This window comes from Nicotiana sylvestris, chromosome 9 (assembly GCF_000393655.2).
Source record: "Nicotiana sylvestris chromosome 9, ASM39365v2, whole genome shotgun sequence".
Lineage (NCBI taxonomy): Eukaryota > Viridiplantae > Streptophyta > Magnoliopsida > Solanales > Solanaceae > Nicotiana > Nicotiana sylvestris.
This window is the reverse complement of record NC_091065.1, coordinates 150,703,889-150,730,085: the sequence shown is the minus strand read 5'-3', so window position 1 is coordinate 150,730,085 and position 26,197 is coordinate 150,703,889. Positions and strand designations below refer to the sequence as shown.

Below are 26,197 nucleotides of genomic sequence, written 5' to 3'. Positions count from 1 at the left end.
GTCAAACATCATGATTCATCAGGTTTGGACAAACGTGCCAACGAAACGAGGTATTTTCCTTCATGAAACGGAATTCCGTGAAACCAAACCTTCCACCTGTCCTTTCCGGTATATCTGGAACTTGGGGTTAAACATGAAAGGGATTCGAAGAAAAAACAAAGAAAAGAGAAAGCAAATTTCAGAAAAGGAGTGTCCCTTTCGGGACGAGAAAGACTTATCTGAGGAAGACAATGCTGGCTTTAAATGGACATGACATGCTCTTTGAACTGGACGTCTGACCTTCAATGAACTTGCGTTTCCCCGAACCAAAACGGATCTGTGATCCCAAACCGGTGGAACTTTGCCGAGACCTCCTTGGGTGGAGTCATTCTTTCGGCCAACAGCGCCCTTTGCGGGTTTTCGCTGGCTGACCTCTCTCATTTCTCTTCCTGTCATCGCTTGATAGCACTCTTCGCGAGTTTTTACTAAACAAGCTCTCTCATTTTGGTTTCTCTACTCCCGTCGCCTCGCGGTGCCCGAAGGTTTTCACCGACGAGACTCTCTCATTTTATCTCTCTCAATTTAGAGTGTGCCGGCCTCCATTCGTGACGCTTCTTGGCTTCCCGCTATCTTTGGTAATTGATCTGAAAGGCTTGTGCTTGGCAAAGTAGATGATACTACGACTTCTAAGCCGCTTGACGTGCCCCGGTTTCAATTTTAGGGTAAATGGGATTTTATTGTTGGTGTGACTGAACCTCAAGGAGAGGCTGCCTACGTATCCTTTCGGAATCAAGTCAAACGTAATTCAGGCCTCAATCAATGTCTTGTTTTGTTTTTGTTTTTTTTTTTTGAGCGGCTCAAAGGCTTGTAGAGAGAGTTGATAGTGGGAATAAAACCTTCAGCATTTCAAATGTGTCAGGATCGCTGGGGCGTCACTCAGACATAGTATCTTTTTACTGCGTCCGCATTCACTGCTGTTTCGGGATCATTTCCTTCAATGTCACCTAGGTACAATGCTCCTCTCGGCAATATTTTCCTGATGATGTATGGGCCTTTCCAATTTGGGGCAAATTTCCCTTTTGGTTCCTGGTGATGTGGCAGAATACGCCTCAGTACCAGCTGACCTACTTCGAAATTCCTGGGTCGGACTTTCTTGTTGTAAGCGCGGGCCATTCTTCGCTGGTACAACCGTCCGTGACAAACCGCGGCGATTCGTTTTTCATCAATCAAAGTCAACTACTCCAATCGAGTCTTAACCCATTTGATGTCCTCGATTTCTGCTTCAACAATGGTTCGAAGCGAAGGGATTTCTACTTCTGCTGGTATCACAGCCTCGGTCCCATAAACCAAAAGATAAGGAGTTGCTCCTACTGACGTGCATACCGTAGTGCGATATCCCAACAATGCAAATGGTAACTGCTCATGCCACTGTCGGGAACTTTGGATCGTTTTCCTCAAAATCTTCTTGATGTTTTTGTTCGCCGCTTCTACAGCGCCATTGGCCTTTGGCCGATAAGGAGTAGAATTCCTATGCGTTATTTTGAATTGCTCGCATACATCTCCCATCAAGTGACTGTTCAAGTTTGCTGCGTTATCTGTAATGATAGTCGCAGGAATACCGAAATGACAGATAAGATTTGAGTGTACAAAATCCACTACAGCTTTTTTAGTGACCGACTTGAGAGTGACAGCCTCTACCCATTTTGTGAAGTAGTCGATGGAAACCAGTATAAATCTGTGTCCATTGAAGCCTTTGGCTCGATTGGTCCAATGACGTCCATGCCCCAGGCGACAAATGGCCAAGGCGCAGACATAGGATGCAGTTCCATGGGAGGTGCATGAATCAAATCACCGTGCACCTAACACTGATGACACTTCCGAACGAAGCTAAAGCAGTCCTTTTCCATGGTCATCCAGTAATAACCTGCTCGAAGGATTTTCTTCGCTAAGACATACTCGTTCATGTGAGGTCCGCACACACCTGCGTGTACTTCGTGCATGATCTTTCTCGCCTCGCCGGCATCGACACATCTTAGTAGGTTGATGTCCGGGGTCCTCTTGTACAACAATTCACCGCTCAGAAAGAAACCACTTGCATGCCGCCTAATGGTTCTCTTTTGATCCCCAGTAGCATGCTCGGGGTATTCTCGCGTTTTCAGGAACCTCTTGATGTCATGGTACCAAGGTTGCGTATTTGATCCCGCCTCAATTACATTGCAGTAACCGTGTCTTTCCCTGATTTGGATTTCCAAAGGATCGACGTGGGCATTGCCCGGGTAGGGTAGCATTGAAGCCAGAGTAGCAAGTGCATCCGCCAGTTCATTGTGACACCTCGGGATATACCTGAACTCTATTGATTTAAGACGCTTGCCGAGGTCTTCCACGTGCTGTCGGTAAGGGATAAGTTTGACATCCCGAGTTTCCTATTCACCTTGGGCTTGCCGGATAATCAGGTCAGAATCTTCCATAATCAGTAAGTCTTCGACATCCTGATCGATCGCCATATGCATGCCCATAATGCAGGCTTCATACTCAGCCGTATTGTTTGTGCAAAAGAAACGCAGTCTAGCTGTGGCAGGATAATGCTGACCAGAAGGCGAAATCAAAATTGCCCCGATCCCTACACCTTTGGCATTCACGGCTCCATCAAAGAACATCTTCCAAACATGAGCGTCCTCCGAGACCACTTCTACGGTGTTTACTTCTTCATCTGGAAAGTAGGTACTCAATGGCTGGTATTCCTCATCGACCGGATTTTCGGCCAAGTGATCTGCTAGCGCCTGGGCTTTCATTGCCGTGCGAGTAACATAGGCTATGTCGAATTCAGTAAGCAAGATTTGCCACTTAGCCAGTCTTCCAGTAGGCATTGGTTTCTGAAATATATACTTCAAAGGATCTAACCTGCTTATGAGGAAGGTAGTGTGAGCTTGAAGATAATGTCTCAGCTTTTGAGCAACCCATGTCAGAGCGCAACAGGTTCTTTCCAGCAGAGTGTACTTGGCCTCATAGCCGGTGAAATTTCTTGCTCAAGTAGTAGATTGCTTGCTCCTTCTTTCCGGTTATGTCATGTTGCCCGAGGACGCAACCGAAAGAGTTCTCCAAGACTGTCAGATACAAGAACAGTGGCCTTCCTGGCTCTGGCGGGACCAAAACTGGGGGATTCGAAAGGTATTCTTTGACTTTATCAAAGGCTTCTTGACACTCATCCGTCCATTTTATCGCCGCATCTTTCCTTAACAGCTTGAATATGGGCTCACACGTGCTTGTCAGCTGGGCAATAAATCGACTGATGTAGTTCAACCTGCCCAACAAACTCATCACGTCTTTCTTCGTTCTCGGGGGAGGTAGATCTCTGATAGATTTTATCTTAGTTGGATCTAGTTCGATACCTCTCCTGCTTACGATGAAGCCCAAAAGTTTGCCCGACGGAACTCCGAAAGCACATTTGGCTGGGTTCAGCTTCAAGTCATACTTCCTCAGTCTCTCGAAGAACTTCCTCAAGTCTTGGATATGATTATCCTGCGTCCTGGACTTGACTATCACGTCATCCACGTACACCTCTATTTCCTGATGCATCATGTCATGAAAAATGGCAGTCATGGCCCTCATGTAAGTAGCCCCAGCATTCTTCAAACCAAATGGCATGACCCGATAACAGTAGGTGCCCCAAGGCGTGGTGAAGGCAGTTTTCTCGGCGTCCTCTTCATCCATCAATACCTGATGATACCCAGCGTAACAATCTACGAAAGACTGTATCTCGTGTTTGGCGCAATTATCAACGAGGATGTGGATGTTGGGCAGTGGGAAATTATCTTTGGGACTTGCTCTATTCAAATCTCGGTAATCTACACATACCCGAGTTTTCCCGTCCTTTTTCGGTACTGGAACCACATTTGCCAACCATGTTGTATACTGGACTACCCGAATCACTCCCGTTTTCAGTTGTTTGGTGATCTCCTCTTTAATCTTGTCACTGACCTCAGTTTTGAACTTTCGTTGCTTTTGTTGAACTGGAGGACAATCAGGATGAATTGGCAATTTATGAACCACTAGATCAACACCTAATCCCGGCATGTCATCGTATGACCAAGCAAACACGTCTTTAAATTCAAAAAGAAGTTGAATTATCGCATCTCGCGTTTTCTTGTCCGTGTGAATGCTTATTTTGGTCTCCCGGATTTCTTCAGGAGTTCCTAAATTAACCGGTTCGGTGTCATTCAGATTTGGCTTAGGTTTATTCTCAAAATGTTCCAACTCTCGGTTTATTTCCCTAAAAGCTTCTTCTTCATCATATTCTGGTTCTGGGTTCATTAATTCACAGTTAAATAGCTCGTTGTGATCTGGGCGTGAAGTTCGCAAGCATGTCATATTTAAAGCCGCATTATTATAACTGAAAGGAAAGATAAAAGGAAAAATAACAAAAATCAGAACAAAAGAAAAAATGGGAAAGCAATGATGATTTTTTTTTTATTTTCTTTGGGAAGTTGGAAGACAACAATGTTTACAACTTAGGAATTCAAAACAACAATTGAAAGGAAGAAAACGTTCAAGTTATGTCCTGGCGATAACTTGTGACACAGGAAAGGTGGCAGGACAGGTCTACCCGGACTTCCGTCTAGTCGGGAATGGCGTGGCCTCCCAGTTTCGAAGTTTGGCGTTCGGCCCCACGTACAGCATCTCAGCAGTGCTTGTGCCTTCACCTGGTTGAACCATGTGAGTCTCGTAGAGCATTTCTCTCATTGCCCCACATATCTCCTCGATTTCCTCAGTCGTGAAGATCTCATCATCTTCTTCTTCGGTGTACCTTGGCCTGATGAAAGTTTCATATAAATCCGGCAATGGTCGAGGTAATTTCCAACCCTCATTTTTCCTTTTCTTTGCCCATTCTTCATCTCCTGGAGTGGGTTTGAAACCTAGTCCAAAAGGTTTCTTGGTGGTCGGCAAGGTGATGGGTTCTGTTATTCCCTGCAGGGTTCGTCCAAGCCCTTTCCCTGGCCTAAATCCGTGCCGGATCATCTCTTTGGCCACCATAACCGAGGCGTTAGACAAGAAAGGCTGGGGGCAAGGTATTCCCTCTTCATGCTGCTCTGCTAGTACAATCTCGAAAGCTTGATAGACCGTGTGTTCGCTCCCTTCTCTTGGTTCAAGATATGGGATGGATGGGTCCCGATAAATAGCATGATCGTCTTCTCCATGGACCACGATCTCTCGGTCTTCGTACTCAAACTTCACCATCTGGTGAAGAGTGGAAGGCACAGCTCCTGCCGCATGGATCCAAGGTCTGCCGAGGAGAAAATTGTAGGATGTATCCATGTCGAGCACCTGGAAGGTTACTTCAAACTCGACTGGTCCTATGACCAACAACAGGTCTATTTCCCCCATGGTATCTCTCTTGATGCCGTCGAAAGCCCTTACGCAAACATTATTGGGTCGGATTCTTCCGGTCCCAATTTCCATTCTTTGTAGCGTGGAGAGCGGGCAAATGTCGACACCTGAACCTCCGTCCAATATCACCCTCTTGACATAGTAGTCTTCGCATTTAACTGTTAGATGCAGGGCTTTGTTGTGAGCTCCCTCTGGAGGTAAGTCATTCTTGCTGAAAGAGATCTGGTTAACGGCGAAGAACCTCTCCGTCATCCGTTCCAGTTGTTCAACTGAGGTTTCAATTGGTACGTATGCTTCATTCAAAGTCTTGAGCAAGATCTTTTGGTGCTCGGCCGACCTCATCAATAACGATAGCATGGACATTTGCTCGAGGCATTGGCGTAGTTGGTCTACCACTTCGTAGTCTGGCATTTTCATTTGTTGGAAGAAAACTTCTGCTTCTTCAATGCTTACAGGCTTCTTTGGTGGGAAGCGTCTCCGTGTGGCGTTGTTCAGCTCTTGGGTGTTTGAATACCTTCCAATGAGAGTACTTTCTAGAAGTTCCCCCGTGACTTCTTTACCTTTGTATGTTACCAACGTCCTCTGATAGTTCCACGGTACTGTGGACGGGTTTGTCATCGGCTTTTGTGGCACGCGTCCGATAACCACTGGCTCATTCAGCCGAGGTGGTTGAATCGTCCCCCGGACCACATAGGCCCCTTTTGGTACGTACATAGGTTTTGCCTTTTTGACCTCAAAGTTCTGCGGCTTCTCTGCTCGACCTCGTGGGATGTAAAGAACTCCATCCTTTACCGGTACCGCTTTCTTCTCCACCTTCTTTTCGGGCTCGCGCTTTGCAGTATTGGCCTTTTCCCCTTTTTCTGGTTTCTGGGCTGTTTCAGGCCTTTTTTCTGCGTCGACAATGGCGATTATAGATTTCAAAGCAGGGTCAAATTCTTTGTCTTCGCAAATCATCCCGATCAGCGGCCCGTTATTATGAGCAGGTAATGGATTGTTAGTCATATTTGGGACCTCCTCGTCCCTTAGCACTATTTTCCCTTGCTCTATCAAATTCTCGACCACTCTTTTCAACGACCAGCAGTCATTTGTATCGTACCCCTCGGCCCCTGAATGATAGGCGCATCTGACTCCAGCTTTGTAAGAAGGTGACGTCGGGTTTTGCCTTGTTTGAGGGACTGGTTGCAGGAAGCCCAACTAGACTAGCTTCGGGAACAAAGTAGAGTATGGTTCACCGATGGGCGTGAAAGTTCGCCTTCTAGGCGGCTCCTGAGGGCGGAAGTTATTCTGCGGAGGTTGTGGGTTATAGTGGTTGCGGTAAGGAGGCTGATTTCTGGGAGGTGGAGCTTGGCCTCGGTTGGCTTGTTGCGGCGGATGGACATAAGGCTGGGAATTCATGACCATATAGGGTTGATGAGCATATGCCAGATTTGAGTGGGGGTAGTAGTGTTGTGGGGTTCTTTCCGGAAAACGGGGTCGGGGATTACGATATTCCCTTGTTCCTGAGGCTGCCATGGCCGTTTCTTCCTTTTTCTTCCCTCTTGCCATTCCTCCGGACCCGCTTTGGACGGCTTGGGAGGTCGCCTTTATGGCTTCTTGACTCAAAATCCTACCTGTTTTCAGACCATTCTCCACCATCTCTCCAATCTTAATTGCTTCTACAAACGGCTTTCCCATGGCTGACATCATGTTTTGGAAATAGTCAGACTCTTGAGCCTGGAGAAAGGTAGTGACCATTTCCACTTTATCCATGGGAGGCTTCACCCTCGACTCCTGCTCGCGCCACTTAATAGCATACTCTCTGAAGCTTTCTGAAGGTTTCTTTTTCAAGTTTGACAGAGAATTTCGGTCTGGTGCGATGTCGATGTTATACTGGAATTGTCTCACAAAATCTCTAGCGAGATCATCCCAGACATGCCATCGGGACATGTCCTGGTCCATGTAACATTCCGAGGCTATTCCTACCAGACTTTCCCCGAAATATGCCATTAGCAATTCCTCTTTTTCGTCGGCTCCCCTTAATTGGTTGATATTTCTTTAGGTGAGCAATGGGGTCACCGTTCCCGTCGTACTTCTCAAACTTTGGGGTCTTGAAACCCACTGGTAGGTGTACGTGAGGGAACATGCATAGGTCGGCGTAAGAGACGCTTTTCTGTCCGCTCAAACCTTGCATATTCTTCAAACTCTGTTCAAGGCTTCTCATTCTTTTGGCCATCTCATTTTGTTCCGCAATTCTGGGGTTCTGATCCTGCCCAGGTGCAAGCTCGCACTGAGGCTGTGGAGGATTAGTGCTGGTAGCGAACCTAGTTGGTTCCATCGAGAAAGATGGGGCTTGGAATGTAAACGAGGACGAGTCAAAAGTCGGCTTGTATGCAGCAGGTTGTGCCATGATCGGGCAAGGTGGTGCAGTAAAGCTATTGGTGTTTACATCCGTCGTTGACACTCGAGGATGAGACTCAGAGGGCGATCCCGCAGAGAAGGCTGAAATGGTTGGGTATCCGAATGGGGTAGCAGGATAACTTATGGGGACATTAGAAGTCCCGCTTGTCCTGGAGAATAACTCAGGGAATCCGAGGACGATGCTTGGTGGCTCTTTTCCATTATTCCAGTCATCAAGCATTTCGAGCATGCGAAGCCGCAAGATTCTATTTTCCTCTGCAGTTGCGGACTCGGGTGTGAGGACAGCCGAGATCGAACTTTCCTCGGAAACAGGGATTGTTGGCAACGGAATCTCTGAAGACATTTCTACACTTCCTTTTGACCTTGTGAAGTAAGTGTGAGCACTGCCTCCTGTCTTAACAATAGGTAATTGAACACTCCCTTTCGATCTCGTGAAATACGGGTGCGAGGCCAGACTTTCACCAAACCAACCACCTTTTCCAAAACCTGGAATAAACTCAATGACAAACGAATGGTTAATTCGAATCAAATAACAGATAAGCAATCTAACGTTGGGGCATGATGCACCTATACAGTTAAATGGATTCCTACATGTTTGCGACGAAAGCATGTGTCATTCCGGCATTCTTTTAGACTTTTATTATTTTTTTCCCTTTTTTTCAATTTTTCTCTTTGGTTAAACCGCGACCGGATCCGATGAGGATTGCCTACGTATCACGATGCCACGTGAATCAGATCATTACGTAGTTCAAAAACACAAATGAGCGTAAAAGAAACACACCTTTTATTGTTGAAACGGTCTATTACAAACTACATTTTGCAAAAGAAAGAGCAAACTTTGAAAATAAACCTAGACTCAACATAGACTAAAACAAACTGATGGGAAAAACAGGCAGAAGATGCTAAGATACAGACTCGACTTATGAGTACATTATGGTTTTGAAAATTGGTGCCCGCGGGGCATCATTCGGCCTCGCCGCGGTCCTAGGTGTGAGATCCCTCTCAAGCTGCTCCAGCTCATGCATGGTCTGTTTGACATAACCCATCACTGCCGAGAGGACGGTAACACTGGTCATGTCCTCACATCGTAGACAACGTGTGGTGATGGCATGGGCAATGGCCTTGATCCTATCTCTGGTTTGCTTCTTCTCTATGAGTAGGCGTTTTATCTGATCGCTACACATATTGAATACCTGAGAATCTTGTATATGCTGATTCTTCAGTTGTCGTACTTCTAACTTCATTTGGGCTAACAAGTCGTACCAGTATCTGCTCTCAATTTGGAAATCCTTGGCCTGATTAGCTGTTTTGATCTCAAGTGTAGCCATCTCTCTCTTCATTTTGGCAACAGTTTTCTCGTGGTCGCGTTTCAATTGGTTCAAGTATCGGCAATGCTTCTCTACTCTTATTTCCCACTGTGCCTTGAGCTTTGCCATAATCTTTCTCGATTCTTCTAAACCATCTCGCCATTCCGCGACTTCTCTTTTTAAACCCTTAATCAACTGCTGGTCTGATCGACTTCTGGGCTGTTCATCAAGAGACAATCTCAATTTTTGGATTTGGGCCTTAAGTTCTTCATTCTCTTGGACCAATTTATTCTTTTTGCTTCGATCCGCCGCGATTTGTATGCTGTTATTGAATTTCAGACTATCAATTTGTAGCTTCAAATCACCGATCTCTGCCCGATACCCCTTTTCTTTTGCTAACCAGTTCCATTGCCCTTGGGACGATTCTACAAAATCTTTGAGATGTGGTCTCTTAGCTGGTCTTTCGCAAGACAGGTCGCCTCTGAACCAAGCGTTATACCCTGGGGCAACTTCCCCTTTTGCTATATCCAACACACAAGTGCTTGCTGTCAGATGTTGGCACTCACTCCAGATTTGGCGAACTTCTTCTTCGGGGAAACGACCGTCTGGACTGATTTCAATCATTTGGGTACTCAGATCTTCATCTTTCGGCACCACTTGATATCTCCCAAGTTGCCTCAAAACCCGATATGGTGCGTAGGGTTGGATGCTTTTAAGTCCCATCAACAGAAAGTGGGGCCTGGTTGCCGGCATGTATATGATTTCCTCAATAGGCGACCATCCGAGCGTCCACTAGATTTGGCTAGCAGTGAGAGTTCAGAAAAATGAGGTCCATGATGTGACGCCCTCAGGTAGATTGAAACCTTTGATTCTAGTGTAGAATTCTCCAATACAAGTTTTTTCGGGCGAACCGTAACCCAAGAGCGGGGAGCGGTGGCATAAATGATAGGTCATCCATATTTGCAACAGTAGGCTACATCCTTCGAAAAAGTCGCCCCTGGCTCGACAAGCAGTGAGAGCCCGGAAAATGTCAGCCATAATCATAGGCACTAGAGTACTTTTATCTTGGGTAAGCAAAGTACTGACGACCCCAGTTATTTTTAGATCGATGTTGCCGTCCTTCCTTGGGAACACTATAAGACCCAAGAAGGCCGTCATAAAAGCTAACAGCCTGTGTTCGTCCCACTTATGTCGGTTGCCTTTACTACACAGTTTGAAATCCGGCTTATTGAACCCGCCCTCATGACCGTATCTAGCATACATGAGGTGGAGACTGCAGAAACCTTTGGCAAGATCTGGATGGTGAAATGTTCGGGGTATTTTCAGAAAATCCAGAAACCGGTGTACCGTGACGGCCCTAGGTGCAATCAAGTATTTGAACCTTAACGGAGCTTCATCACCCCCAATGTATCCCGCTATTTCTTCCAACGTCGGGGTGAGTTCGAAGTCTGAGAAATGAAATACATTGTGCGCCGAATCCCAGTAAGTGACCAATGATCTGATAATATCGCCCCGAGGCTGAATGTCTAGTAAATCCGGGAGATTTTTCAGATATTTCCTCACTTTGCCTTGCCCCTCCTTGCCTAAGTCGTTCCACCATAATCGCAACTCAAAAGGGATCTTGGTCATCATTGAAAAAGGTTCGTTTTGTATCGTGCTCATCCTGCACATTTATTTAGGGTGATTAAAAAACTTTTATTAGACTCAAAAATTAAAATTATCTAAATTTTTTTTTTTAAAAAAGATTTTTTTTTCAAAACGGGAGGTTGGACCCGATGAGAGTTGCCTACGTATCTCACACCGTGTGAGAATCAAACCGGCGTAGTTCGGTCGGATCAAAATAGGGGAAACAAAAATAAAATCCTTTAAAGAAAAGAAGAATAACTCTTTTTTTTTGTTATTTATTTTTTTGAAAAGAGACCAAGGAAATACTTATACATTTTAAACTTCCTTTTTTGAAATTTCGGAAATCTTTTAAGAGGTACTACAAATGAAACAAAAAAAAAATTGATTTTTTTTTTATTTATATATATTTTGGATTTTGAAAGTGATTAAAAGGAATAGTCAAAAAGACAAGCTTTGTTTTCATATTTTTTTTTTACGTATTATTTTTTTTAAGAAAATTCCGGCGAGGTTTTGACATTACTCGGACATTGGTTTTTTTTCAAAAGAATAAGTAATTATCTCCCTACCCTGCTATTTTCTTTTTTTTTTTTTGAAAAATTTTCGGAAACCGGTCAATATGCAGATCTGAAGCAAATAGATGCGCAAAACAAACGGGATGCAGCAGGATGGTCTTTTCATTCCAGGTTGCCTGTCCTAGACGGACCCAACCCCTGTGTTGAGTCCCCTATGTCAAATGCAACATGATGCAGATAAGCGTTCCTACTAGGGATCCGGCATGAGGTTTCGTTATACTAGGTTTATAACCTGGGTAGATGTTCTAGACTGTGTACCCGAGCGGACAACTCGAGTCAAGGAGGGGCAACTTACCGGGAACCAAAAGGCTGTCCGGCTTCGTAACTTATCCGTCCTCTTTCTTATTTCAGGTATCGACACTAACAGAATATGGAGCCTCGACCAGCGAGCTTCTCCCCGGAGGTGAAGAGAGAAGGGTTCGGCACAGTTTATATACAGTTCAGATAATATCAAAGCAGTAAAAAACAAACATTGCAGCACGTTTTGTCAAAACATGTAATAAATATCAGATAATAAAGCCAAATATAACAATTATTCTAAGCTCGAATTCTTGAACCCTGAACCGGAGGTTCTGGGTATTAATTCCCCAGCAGAGTCGCCAGAGCTGTCACACCTCCTTTTTGCGCGCCCCGCCCCGAAGGGTAGAAAATGCGCGATGGGAGTTTTTCCAATTTAAGTGACAATATTCGAAATGGGATTATTTATTTTAATTCAGAGTCGCCACTTGGGAAAGGTTTGGCTTTTGGTGTCCCAAGTCACCGGTTTATCTTGAATCCCAAATCGAGGAAGTTTTTCGACTTTTCCAAATGAAGTCTGCGAACCAGAAATTCTAAGTAAGGAATTTTGTTGACCCGAGGGAAGGTGTTAGGCACCCTCGAATCCCGTGGTTCTAGCACGGTCGCTTAAATTGTTATAATGGCTAAATAACTGATTTAAATACATGTTGTGACTTATGTGCTTTTATTAAGTTTAAACCGCTTTTATTATTGTCATTTTTATTTTTATATAATTGCAACGTCGTGAAAGCGCATCTCGAACCACGTCACAATCAATGCACCCATGGTCGTCGACACATTTAAACTTCGTTGAGATTTGGATTTGGGTCACATCAATGTGCACCCGAATTTAAGAATGTAATTTAATTAAGTCGCGCCTAAAGCAACTAACGTATTGTTATTTTGGGAAGGCCGTAAAATTCGCTAAACGGCCTGTCCCGAATTCTAAGTATTTTAGTATATACATTTAGAGGGCCCCGCAGCTTGTTCATTTTTTTTTGTTTATCGAGGCTCGTCTCAATTTTATTTAAAGGCTAAACCTATAGTGACTATATTTTCTATTATGTTTGTCACTAAAAAATAAAAGAAAGAAGATACCAATTTTACTTGTTTAAGCAACTACAGGCTAAATTTTTAATATGTTTGCCGAATCCGAATTTTTGTATTATTACGTGATTGATTGTTTATGAGAGTTATCTCATGACTTGTCTTCAACGAGTGAATACGCTTGTTAATTCGCTAAGGGAGATGGCAAACAAACTAATAACATATACTAAACTTACATTAAACGACCTTCAAATTTGAATTTTAAAACTAGCTTATTTGGGCTTTGATTAGTGGAATCGGCTGTTTTATTATGAAAACTACTACTAATTAAACTTAAAAATGCCTATTAGTTTTCCTCAAAAGGCGTCGCATTATTTCAAAACAATGAATCTATATCGAAGCCCATATCGAGCCTAATCGGAACAAGTAGTCTAACAAGAGAGTTGGCGTACATGGCCGAACTGTTAACGTAACCAACTTGAGAATCTGTTTGGGATACATTCATCCTGAAGTCAAACGGAATCAAATACAACAGATTTGACAGTTCAGAGGTCTAGACAGAATACATACAGATGCTTGCCATGATTCTATGTTATAATGTCATAACTAAATTAAGACCCAATGGTTATATGCATTAAAATACGTCTGATCTAACAAACAATGCTATCTAATGGTTCATCTCAATCAGATTGTATGTTAGTTCATACAGAGCAATTGCAGTTTGAAGTTAAACAAATGCAGGTCAACTTATCACTTAAACTATGGCTATATTTTGAACACAAGCATTGTGAAGTAAACAACATTCATTTCTTTATTTATGCTTCAAAACTCCAAGCTTTCAACAACACATGGTTTCAGAAGTGTGTACCTGGAAGTGTTTACAGTTGAAGAAGAAGGGAAGTCGGCAGAGTAACAATGGCAACAAATACAGCAGCAGTAACAGCAGATAACAACAGGACAAATCCCAGAACAAAATGCAGCTATAGCCGATAGAACAAGTAGTAACAACACAACAGCAACACCCAGTGCAGTAGAAACAAATGCTTCAAGACAAAACCAAGTCCAGGAGAACAAACAATGCAACCCAAACAATAGACTTAGTCGAGACTTGGAAGAAATCGGGATTGATTGAACAGGTTGAACAAATGAAACCCAAACAACAGTAGGGAGAAACAGTTTCTGATTTTTTGTATATTTTTCTCTCTTGTTTATGTGTCTGTATATGCCTCTCTATGATATCCCTCTCCTATATCTCTCTTCTTTTTCAAAATTCAGTCCCAATTTTCAGTCTCAAAAATCTGTTTGTCTTTTTCTTTTCAAAAATTCCCCTCAAAAATCAGTCTCCGTCCCTTTACTAATGGAAGTTCTGCCTCCTTTTATCCTAAACTCAGGCCACTTTCAACAGCCTGTAAAGCCATCAGAAACCCCCTCCATGTGGTCTGTCCTCTTTTCAGTTTCCACTCAACTATCTAAGTATAAACCCTCCCATGATATTCCCTGACAAACCCTTTTAATTACCTTATTAAACTAAAAGCAGACATGGGCAGCAGGAATATAACCTGACAGCACATGCTGTCAAGTTATTCTTCATCTCAAAAGGGCCTTTATGCACATGTTGTGCACAAATGCACGTGCCACCAATTCAGATTGCAGCTAACAATCCAATCTTTTCATTTTCAGATCCAAATACAGCAACTATAAGTAGCCATACTTGATTCTTACTTTGATTCAAACAAAGTTCCAGCAGGCAATAGATCAAATTGTTACCATTTGAACAACTGAAATTAATTGACGACATATGTCGACTCGACTATACTAATCATAACATGTACAATCGAACAACATGATCAGACATCTAACAGTATTAAGCACATGATTCGAATTGTACTGACTAAACAAAAAATTGCACTGGGGAATCAATTAATCAATCGAATTTGAACTCAATTAGTTGTGCAACTCAACACATATACATGATCAGTAAAGGGAAGGAAAGTTTGATTGAATACAGAGGTCCAGGCAAGGTGGGAAACAAAAGTTGATACAATTCAAAAGCACAAACTAAACCAGACGTTTGGCCATATGGACAGACCTTTAACACATACATGAACTGGACAAAGAAAAGAAAACAAACTTACCTTAAAGCCCTTGAAAAAATCAGAGAAACCAACTCGTGTTTGAATAGACCCTTCTTGGGGTTGAACGGACTTTAATCGAAGTGTTCTCACTACACTTCGACTAAAGTCCATTAGACCCTAAATACTTTGGCTCAAAAGGACACAGACCAGTCACGAGGAAACCTAGGGCTCCTAAAATCAGATCTGGGATTCATGTTTCCCTGGTTAGATTCGGACCAAACCAAGCATAGTTTGGTCACGAGGGAGGTCCGGGGACTGTCTGGTGTGAAACTGGGGTCAATCGGTGTAAGTCAGGTTCCGACTCGAATCTTCAAATGAAGATTCGAGAAGGTGGGAGGGGATTCGAGCTAAGTGGCTGGTGGATTTGGGTTCAGGATGGTGAGGTGCATCTATGGTGTTAAGGTGAGGGCCACCGGCGTTCATGCCGCCGGGTTTTTGGTGAAGGGAAATGGGGGCGGCTAAGGTTCCGGGGTTTGTGGTGAGGACGATGAAAGGTAGGGGGTCTGGCTAGGGGGTGTGGGGTAAAGGAATGGGATTATATAGTAAGTGAGGGGTCGATTCCTGGCCATCGGATGGGGTGAGATGAAGGGTCAGGATCTTTTGGCTGGTAAGGAACGGTGTCGTTTCAACCTAAAGGGGGTTGGGTCGGTCCGGGCGGAATGGGTCGGGTTTATTCGTGGGTATGGGGAATGCGATCTTGGCCGTTGATCATTCTAAGATCAACGGCCCAGATCAGACCAGATCAAAACGATGTCCTTTGGACGCTCTTGGGGTCAGCTGGTCTGGACCGGGGCAAGCACATGCTTTGGGCTCAATTTGGGCCTCGGATTTTGAATGGGAACAAGCCCAAACCTGATTTCAGACCAATTTTGCACTCTTTTTCTTTTATTTTTCATTTTTAAAACAAAACTTAATTAAACAAAATTAAACTCCATTAATTAAACACTTAATACAATTATTCACGCATATAAAAATGTTAAAAGTAGGTAAAATTAAACAAGGCAACAATCTGGACAAAAAATGCATATTTTATGATTTTCCATTTAATAACCGGATTACGGTTCAAACTACGCATGACACACATTTTTTGTATTTTGTTTTAATAAAAATAAAAATGGGCAAAAATCATAAATAATTAACAACATACCACGTAAAAATCCAAAAATTGTACAGCAAGAGCAATTGCTATTATTTTTGTTTCTTTTGGAGCGATTATCACGTAAAACAAAAATCACGTGCTCACACTAAGTAACTATGTCCACCAAGGCACGGGCATACAGAAAGAAATCACCTAGTGTTTCTGTAGTCTCTGATCCTCTGATCTGGGTTTCTGGTTATTGTATCACTCAAACATCTTTGCGACCAAAACGGAAGAAGCGCAAGAACATGAATTTATATGCAAGTTTTGTAACAAAAGTTGCTTTAACGGGAAACGTCAATGGGAGGTCACATGCGGAGTAATTTGGCCTTGATTTCAGCTACCAAACCAATAGACAGAAAAGCACAGCTAACAATAATATAGGTTTCAAATAAAGTGCAAAATCAACCCATTTTTAGTAACTCAGCTGACGCGCCCAAGTTTAAATGGGTTTTGGTTGTAACCCGCTTATTGATTTGACCAAATGTGTGGAACTCGAAATGATCAAACAAACTATTGAGTGAAACAATGTGGCCTGCATGATCTTGAATTTAGAATCATCCATTTTTTTATGGATTTGTTATCGATATGCAAGTATAAACATGAAGGGGAACCTTGCCGCAATCATAAAAGTTGTCGCCGTGTGATCAAGAGGTCACGGGTTTAAAACACGAAAATAACCTCTTATAGAAAATGCAAGGCAAGGCTACACACATCAGACTCAATGTAGTCGGGCCCTTTCCCGGACCTTGCGCATCGCAACAGCTTATTGAATCAGGCTGCCCTCTTAGGCAAGTATAAACATCGAATAAAAATGTTACTACCACCCAGAGGTCCTGCCAAGTTTGACTACGTATCCAAAATAAACTGAGAATAATGGAAGTGAGTAGCATATGATTATCGATCTCCTATTATGTGGTAATATCATCCTCTTACAGATATATACGTTCGGAAAATAAAAGAGAAACAACTCATAATACAGGGATGTAGATTATTTAATGCTACTCACTGTTTTGTTATTTTTCCCCCTTACGGCTCTTAGGGTAATTTCACAGGTTCAATGTTCCATATGTCTTTGGCATATTCACGAATTGTCCTGTCACTGCTAAACTTGGACGAGCCCGCTGTATTCAAGATTGACATCTTTGTCCACCTCTGCAAAACACCAGTCACATATATATTTGACATGAATAAAAACTAGTAAAACCTGGTTTTTTGCTCAAAGCTCGAAGCATAAACAAGTCATATTTGAAAATGTTAATAATCTGAGTTAATAACATAAACAAACATGAGAAAGTAGATAACATATCCAGAAGGAATTGCAAGCAGTTGGACTTACTTTTTGGTCGCGATATGCCTCATCAACTTTCTCTTGGCATTCTATATAACTGGGAAAATCCTTGCCCACAAGGAAATAGTCAGCACGGCCAAAACCTTCATTTCCTTCCAAGGATCCGATTAGATCATCGTAGTTATATGAGCCAAAAGCACCACTTCTGACAAATTCCTTGACCTCTTCAAAACGTTCATCAGGTACAAACTGCAACAGAGGGGAAATAAGATTTTTGTAAAGCCTACGGGCAAGGTCCATCTAATGATCTAAATGGATCTGACAAGCAACTTCGTATGGTTATTTTTTGGTAAAGAAGAATAAAGGGAGGAGAATATACGCAAAAGAAGAAATCTGACCAATTGAAATATATCAATCCAAGAAAAAAGAAATTCATCAAAATGTCAGACAAAAGAGGGTCATTTCACCTTTCCCTCAGCTCTTTCTTTTCTAAGCCCTGCAATTTCATGAGCTTGAGCGCCAAAGAGAAAGAAGTTTTCTTCTCCAACCTCTTCCCTTATTTCAACATTAGCGCCATCCAGTGTACCAATTTGAATACAACCATTCATTGCAAACTTCATATTACTAGTTCCACTGGCTTCCATTCCAGCAGTACTAGTGGGGCAGGAGAAAAAAGAGAGTTAGAGACAAGAGTCAGACATGTAAATCTCTATATAAAGCTAAACCTACATGATTAATGGGAAACATTAGATGTTTCCCGTGGTTATCACATTATTGGGGAAATGAATATGCTCACAAAATATTTTCAGCTGTTAGTTGCAACCTTTAAGTACTATCATTAACTGACAACATAAAATCATCCCATTTCATGAACCATTAGTTGGCAGCTATTAAAGCTAAACCTACATGATTAATGGGAAACATTAGATGTTTGGCGTGGTTATCACATTATTGGGGAAATGAATATGCTCACAAAATATTTTCAGCTGTTAGTTGCAACCTTTAAGTACTATCATTAACTGACAACATAAAATCATCCCATTTCATGAACCATTAGTTGGCAGCTATTAAAGTTTCCTACTTGAAAAAAATTTCTCTTGAAATAGACTCGCCACAAGCAGTGGCGGAGGTAGGCCTTCTGCTAAGGGGGTTCAAAAAAGGAATAAGTTAAAAAATTTAAAGAGATTGTAGCTAGTGGGAATTAAACCAATGACCTCACAATGGTTTTGAACCCCCTTGACCACTAAGCCATGTTTTTGGGCTGTGTGAAGGGGATTCAAAACATAATATATAGAGGTAAAAATCAGATTTTCCCTTATATACACAATGTAATTTCTCGGCGAAGGGGGTTCCGGTGAACACCCTTGCGCCCCCCTAAATCCGCCCCTGGCCACAAGTTCCTCATTTAAGTACAAATCTGTTTGTATTAAAATTGGGCAGAAGCATTAACAGCCACCGATAAAGAAAAAGAAGCATGAAGATCAAAAACTGCTTTCCCTGTTACCTGCCTTTGATGTAAATACGGGTTCACCTGAAATATTCACATCAAATGCATTCACCAATGCAGCAGATGTTAAAAAACTGATGTCGTCTACATAAAGACAGGACACTTAAGCGAGAGTCAAAATGCATAAGAACTGGTGTCTTACCAAGAAATGGTGCCCAAAGTAATTTTTCTATATTATTACATATTGTAGAACCATCAATAGTATCGAATTTTTCTTGTAATAGGTGAAATTCCAAGTAGATTGTATGCATTTTACTGCCGGGAAAATCAAATATCAAATGGTGCTGCTTTGAGTCTGTGAACGAGTGAGATGATCACTGTCGTGTCCCGCACACATCATTTCTACATGCACTCAATTTGATGCAAAAATGAACATGTATTTGGTGAATGCTACAAAATGTAACCTGAATCATTACAATATTGTAGCATGATATCATTCAAAACATCCAAGAGTTATACTAGGAATGAGAACTAAGCAGCTAGCCGACCAATTAATGTTTTCACAAACAAGTTGCTGGATCAATTGTTGCCAATGGCAGCAAATCTATGAAAAAAGGCGATTCAAAAGAAAGATGGCATCAGTTAAATACCTGATATGTTCTGATAGATCGCTAGCAGGAATTAGCAATTCAGCAACACTTACATTGTAATCTGGCACAAATATTACCTACAAGATAAAAAGGAGAGAACTCTTCAGGTTGAAGTTGCAGAAAGTAATCACATGATGAAACAGATCCAGAACTATCACCGTCAAAATTGCCGAGAAGTAAACTAAAAATAAAATGACTTTCAAATGCACTAGAAAACAATAGCCTGTATCAAATAAGCAAAAACTTCTAAGACAAATAATCAAGCTGATACCTTCAATAAATCACCTATTTCTGGATCATGATTTATAGTAGCGCCAACATCTGTGATAAACTTTACAATCCTCTTCGCTTGCACATATGTGGCAAAAGCTTTTCCTCCAAATATGCATACTCGAGGAACATATTTAGCCTTTCTTTCTGCAGCTGTCATCTCTTTCATCTTCTTGTACCGATAAACGATGCCGAAGATATTTAACAGTTGTCGCTTATACTCGTGAATGCGTTTTACCTGATAATAGGTTTTTCAATTGACAAATGCATGATATTTTTTCCAGAAACAAGATATTATTCATAAACTAAGACAAAGGAAACTAATCTCTTATGGCTAAAACTGAAACTCAGATGGAGAAGAACACACCTGAATATCAAACATTGCATCTGGGATGACAGAATACCCTGTCTTTTCTTTGAGAAAGGACACAGCCTTAATCTTGTTGCTCCTTTTTGCTTCCCTCCACTCAATTTGAAGATCTTCATTATCAACAAACTGTGTATAATACCCGCAGCCCAGTTAGAACATAAAGGTGAATCTTTTAGGCACATACACTCAGTTTGAAATTGGAACTGCGTTATAAATAGTGATGATGCGTATATGTTGTATTTGTGAACTTCACTATCATTGTAAGAAGATGAAGGTTCAACGTAATTTAATTTGCATTGTTTTGGTTCATTCTACTGAAATTATGTCATTCAAAACTCCCCATTGTAATTCAGTTTTCAGTTATTCTACTAATCTTGATATTTGTTGTCGACGGCATTGACTAAAATTCTGAAAACCAATTGAAAGTGGAGGGTAACCACGAGATATGCTCAGTTTCAAGGGTGCCTAACACCTTCCCTTTAGCCAAAGGAATTTCCTTGCCTACTCTCTGTTTTCATCAAACCATTTGAAGTCAATTTTTCAAGAGGGTTTCATTTCAGAACCAAGTTCAAGTTTCGAAAAGAATTTCAAATAGATTGAGCAAGTGACCTTATACACTTGGTCAATTAGATTGTTTCCTTATGTTGCTAGTAACTCCAAAGTTTTCAAAACCCTTTTGGATCGTTAAATCGTCACGAACACTTACCCTTCACATGTTTCCGAGAATAAGAAACCATAAGTCTTAAAGATTCTGCAAATTTTTGCAAGGTGCAACAGAGGGATGCATTTTCAACTATTTAACAATAAACATCATAAATCATACACTTCATCTTCTTAAACATGCCACGTCAAAAAAGGCAAGAGAAATACCTGCTGCAGTTCTGCCAACTTTTCAGTATTCAGGACCCAGTCCTCTGTACCAGTCCACTTAGTTATGATACTACTAAGAGGAGGATTGCAGAAACGAATCCATCTTCTTGGAGTCACTCCATTTGTTTTGTTCTGGAACTTTTCAGGCCAGAGCTGTAAACATTAAGAGTAAAATAATACATGAATGAGAACTCAGTTTTACCAAAATCACTGATCTGATGCATATTCAAAGATTCATGCTAATGATGCTTACCTCATAGAACTCATTGAAAACCTCCTCCTTCACAATTTCGCTATGGATCTCAGCAACTCCATTAACAGCATGGCCTCCCACAACACACAGGTTAGCCATGCGGACCATTTTTGGTGGTATAACAGCAGGTTCTGGCACCACTGTAGTTTTCTTATCAATGTCCTTTGCACCTGGTTCTGGCTTCAGACTAGTTTTCTTACCAGTGTCATCTTCCTCATTTTTGTCTTCTTCATCATTCGTCACAACTTCAACTTTGTCACTAACTTCTACTGTTTCAGTATCAGCATCAACCAGTCTTTCAGGCTTAGTAAATAAATCTGCAACGGAACTGGGAATATCAAAATTTTCTAAAATTCTCATAGCAGCCAACTTTTCCTCCAATTTGTCCAGCTCTAGTGATCCATATTTTGATACAATTTCATGTACCAGCTGTTAGGGACAGCATATTGCAGAAATTAGTCAAAACTTCAACATGCAAAATCGAATAGATTTGTTGAATTTTTAGTTCCACACCTCCTCGTCAATCATCTGAATGATTTCGACATGTCTAGGGAGCAGCTTCTCCATCAACTCATAACTCCATTTCTCCAGCGCCTCAGGCAAAACAGTATGGTTTGTGTAAGCCACAGTCCTGGTAAGTTTCCACCATTAAGGATGTCAGTGTTACTTTAAAAGTAGGAGCTAATGCTTTTCTGTTTAAAAGAGTGTTCCTATCTCCTGTTATTTGATGTGTCTGAAGTTTGATCGCCAATCAGTCCATGTGGAACTGAAGTTCAGAAATAAGTATCTCAATACCAAAGTATATCACTCGAATCATGAATTTAAAACAAATTCACATGATGCTTATCTGTGCAGTTTATTCAGCACAAAAATCAACGTCAGCAGAAACCTCAATATGCTAATGCAAATCATGTAAATTTTAAGTACCTTTTAGTAATATTCCAAGCTTCCTTCCAACTCAAGCCCTTCAAATCAATCAATATTCGCATCAGCTCCGGGATACAAAGAGTAGGGTGGGTGTCATTCATCTGCACAGCAACTTTTTCAGGAAACTCTTCCCACTTGATACGATCGCCTGATCTCCTCTCAAATCGTGCAATAATATCTTGGAGTGAAGCCGAGCATAAGGTATATTGTTGCTTCAAGCGAAGGATCTTCCCCTCCACTGATCCATCCCCAGGGTAGAGTATGTAACATATCTGATGTTAGAGAAAAGCCAGCTTAGCCATCTATTTAATGCCCTGCCATTTATGTCGCTATGTCCCTAATGTAATTGAAGATAAGCCTCCAACCCCTGCCTTCCCCCCACCCCCACACCCGGAAAAAGGGAAGAAAGGTGAGGGGAAAAAAAACAAGAAAAGAGTAGGTCAAAATATGCCTAGGACAGACAAGAATGTCGATATCAGGTCTTTTGGTCTTGACCTTTTCTACCAAAAAAAAATATAGTCATCAGTCTCCCGTTAGATCAGTGTTCTGATCATCCAATGTATAGATAGTAAACCATCTGGTAAATTCAAGACACCGATAAATGCATCTTTATAAAGTCCAATGTTATGATGGAACCCGAAATCATGTCCTGTAAGAATTGTTGGTCTGAAAACGCAGTGATTATTGTGACGGCAAACTGAGAAGGCTCATACTGAAGCCTAAATTCACATTAGGAAAAGGCGAATGGAATATAAAAATGTTCTACGAAATAATAGATTAACCGAACCTTCTCGGCATTTGCTTGGGCTTCACATGCTTTGGTGTGCTCTCCAGAGTTGAAAGCAGATAAATCAAAATCCGCTGATGGAACCTGTGTAGACCACAGTCGGAGGTTGATTGTGGTTTTAGTCTTATACCCTGGTATGGGAACATCATATGCAACTGCTTTTATATCCTCTCCACCAATCCAATACTTCTTTCCATCTGATCCTGTAGTGACTTTGCCATAGAATTTGATAGGATATGAAACATCATTCCTCACAATTTCCCATGGACTGCCAAGCTGCATTGACAACTAGCAATAATGAACATCCACATTGCATGAACTAAATAAAAAGTCATAAAGAAAGAGAACAAAGGAATTTGAAAGCTCTAAAGGGAAGAGGTGAATAGTACACAACAAGGATATAAATAATCTTAGGACGTAAACACACATGCAATCAAGAACTAATGAAGTAATAGCAAGCGTACTTCAAGCCAATCTTCAGCCAACTCCTCCTGACCATCTTTAGTAATCTGTTGCTTAAATAACCCATATTTGTACCTAAGTCCATAGCCCCATGCTGGGTAATTTAGCGTTGCCAAAGAGTCCAGAAAACAGGAAGCAAGCCGCCCCAAACCCCCATTTCCTAGAGCAGCATCTGGCTCCTGTCAGTAATTGTTACATAAATAACAAGAAGTTAACTCCAACAAAAACACAAACAGGATTGGCTCTTATGGCTTCTCAATACAACAAAACAGTGGATGCATGATGTCACAAATGAATACACATAGTCCAATTGTTTTAGGGTAAAACCAAAAGAACTTGGAAAGCTAGAAAATTTTCTGATGCATGAGATAAAAGTCACACTAACCTGAGAAACCACATTTTCTAGATTGTGGCCAAGATTTTTCAGAGCTTCTGCATATGACCCGGTAAGCTCCAGATTACCAATTGCATTCAACAATGCTCTACCCTAAAGAGTAGATAAAGGCATAAATTAAAGTCTAACTGCCATAGACTTGCTTACGCATGTTTTCAGGAACTTTCATGTGTAACAAATAAATATAAAGACAATTAGTCAGCAAAATATCAAACTGATTAATTTCCTATTAAATGAATTAGGCCATATCTCTGCAGAGCGAATTAGTATTATCAAAGAGCAAAGAGAAAGTAAGATTAATCAGATACCTGCAGAAATTCCATGGATAGATAGTATGCCTGCTTCAAATTCATCTTCTCATAAAAATCATAGGTAGCATTCCAATTAATAAGAAGTGAATCAAGGACACTTTGGGCTGTTGCAAAGAATGCCTTAGGCAGCTCAAACCTTTCAGGAGAGAATAAAGGTGTGAATTCTGCATGGTATCTGATACTTGAGGCAACAGATGCGGCATCAGGAGCAAAAGAACTCAGAACACTCTCAGCACCTATATATGTCATGCGAGGGAATACATAAATCCCAAATAATAAACTGGAAGGAACCGATGGAAATAACAACTTTGTGTATCAGGTCCTTTGGAAGTTAGATTTCTGAGCTATCCTATAGAAGTTTCTATTAGGAAATAGAGATTGGACCTAACTCAACCTCAAAAGCTAGCTCGTGAGGTGAGAATTGCTCAAGACCAATGTGGGACAATTCCACACCCTCGCGCATGCCCAAGCCTGCCAACTTGAGCGTGGACAACATAATATGGGGACCCAATATTGCGTAAACCAAGAATTGGGATGAGTCCGGTTTTGCTACCATGTTAAGAAATGGACAATGGTCTTAACTCAACTCCAAAAGCTAACTCATAAGGTGAGCATTGATCAAGATCATACAAGGCAACCAAATATTTCCACATAACGGTTAAATGATGGTCTACTTGTATTAAGTTAATGTTGTAAAATTGAAAGGCAAAAAGTTATGTCATATTTCTATTTTTGGCTCCATGTATATTGTATACATATGCAGAAAATTGTACTCCCCTTGTTTTTTCAACTTATGTAATCCTATTTCCCTTTTATTCTGTTTAAAAAAGAATGATCCCTTTCTAAATTTGAAAATAATTTAACTTAAATCTACCATTTTACCGATAATGACAAGTTTTTATACCCACACAAGTGTTATGGCATGTTTAAGATCACAAGTTTCAAAAGCCTTCATTTCTTTCTTAAACTATTTGCTCAGTCAAATAGGTTCACATAAAGAATGGAGTAAAATGTGTTTATATAATAAACCACAACCAACTCCAAATCTATTGACTCTAGATACTAGATCTGCCTTTGTTCAAATGGTGAATTCTGATTCCTTTTAGCACTCCATCTCGTCATGAAATAAGAAAGGAGCAAGAAATCTTAATGATATCACATTAAAACTCCCACATTGGTTGAGGATATGGGCCATAGTCTGGTCTTCGACCATTTTTCTTAACACCGGTTGGACTGATTAGGCAGAAATTAACCAACTTTGATTCACTTAAAATGCAGATAATTGTTGATCTCATCAAAAACCAACACCGGAAACTAAACTTGAACTTTCAGAATATCACAATTCGTGCAAATCAAAGAAACTAAACAACAAGGTCAACAAACTCCCAAAATTATCCGTAGAAACATGGAAATCAGGATGTTAGGAGTAGGATTGACACCTTCCTCAGTAATAGGATCCTCAACAATACTGCCTCTGTTCCATTTGATGACACTCTCTCCGTATTAATAAAGAATGATACCTTTGTATATTTGAAAATAAATTAACTTTAAACCTTGCATTATTACCCTTAATAATTGACGCACAGAAATCTCAACTACATGTTCAAACTCTGTGTCCAGTCATGCACCATACGATCACATAAAATGAAACAAACAGGAGTAGTTGTTAATCAGAGTGAAAACAAAACTATCAAACAAACTAAACTTTTTTCGTGAAAATCGTAGAAATTAAACAAGAAGGTCAACAAACTCACAAAAACAATTGCTAATTAATTAGACATTAAAGTAAGGAAACATTAGGAGTTAGAATGAGACCTTCCTCAGTAACCGGATCCTGAACTTTCTGCTTCGGCTCACTTGAGACGCTCTTCACGTGGAAACAACGTTTTACACCCCGAAACTCCGAGGTTCTAGTGAGGAACAACTTCGAACTTCTGTTTCTAGAATTGAAACCGATCAATCTCGAGTTTGAGGCGTAATGCGTGAACAACTCTGCTCCATTTGCAGTCGCACAGTACGACGACGTCGCCATTTGCTCCTCGCAGATCTATTTTTTTACCAAATGTTCAAATGAACTCGCTGATTTCAATTTCCACTATATCTGCATAAAAACTACCAAAAAATTCGATTCTGAATTCCGAATCTCAGTGCTGTGAGAGTGAGAAATGGAGAGTTTATGAAGGTGAAGAGAATGTTGAGAAGGGACTTATGATCTAAGCAGTATAGGTATTGTTGACTGTGTTGTGAACGACTGGTTGCAGTGGCACGCGGATAACTATTGGGAAGACGTGATCAGATGGCGT

General features: G+C 41.2%; 1 protein-coding gene across 1 annotated transcript; it reads right to left on the bottom strand.

Annotated features, from left to right (window-relative positions):
* Positions 1-16,736: 16,736 nt before the first annotated feature.
* On the bottom strand, positions 16,737-26,197 carry LOC104216050 (alpha-1,4 glucan phosphorylase L-1 isozyme, chloroplastic/amyloplastic). Its single transcript, XM_009766007.2, has 15 exons — positions 25,710-26,197; positions 23,892-24,130; positions 23,575-23,676; positions 23,192-23,368; positions 22,728-23,003; positions 21,941-22,212; positions 21,527-21,644; positions 21,014-21,442; positions 20,761-20,913; positions 19,888-20,016; positions 19,522-19,758; positions 19,251-19,327; positions 17,621-17,807; positions 17,202-17,402; positions 16,737-17,017 (listed from the first exon to the last, which is right to left on the bottom strand). Exons 1-15 carry the CDS (start codon positions 25,924-25,926, stop codon positions 16,901-16,903), a joined length of 2,931 nt encoding a protein of 976 aa, XP_009764309.1. The 5' UTR covers positions 25,927-26,197; the 3' UTR covers positions 16,737-16,900.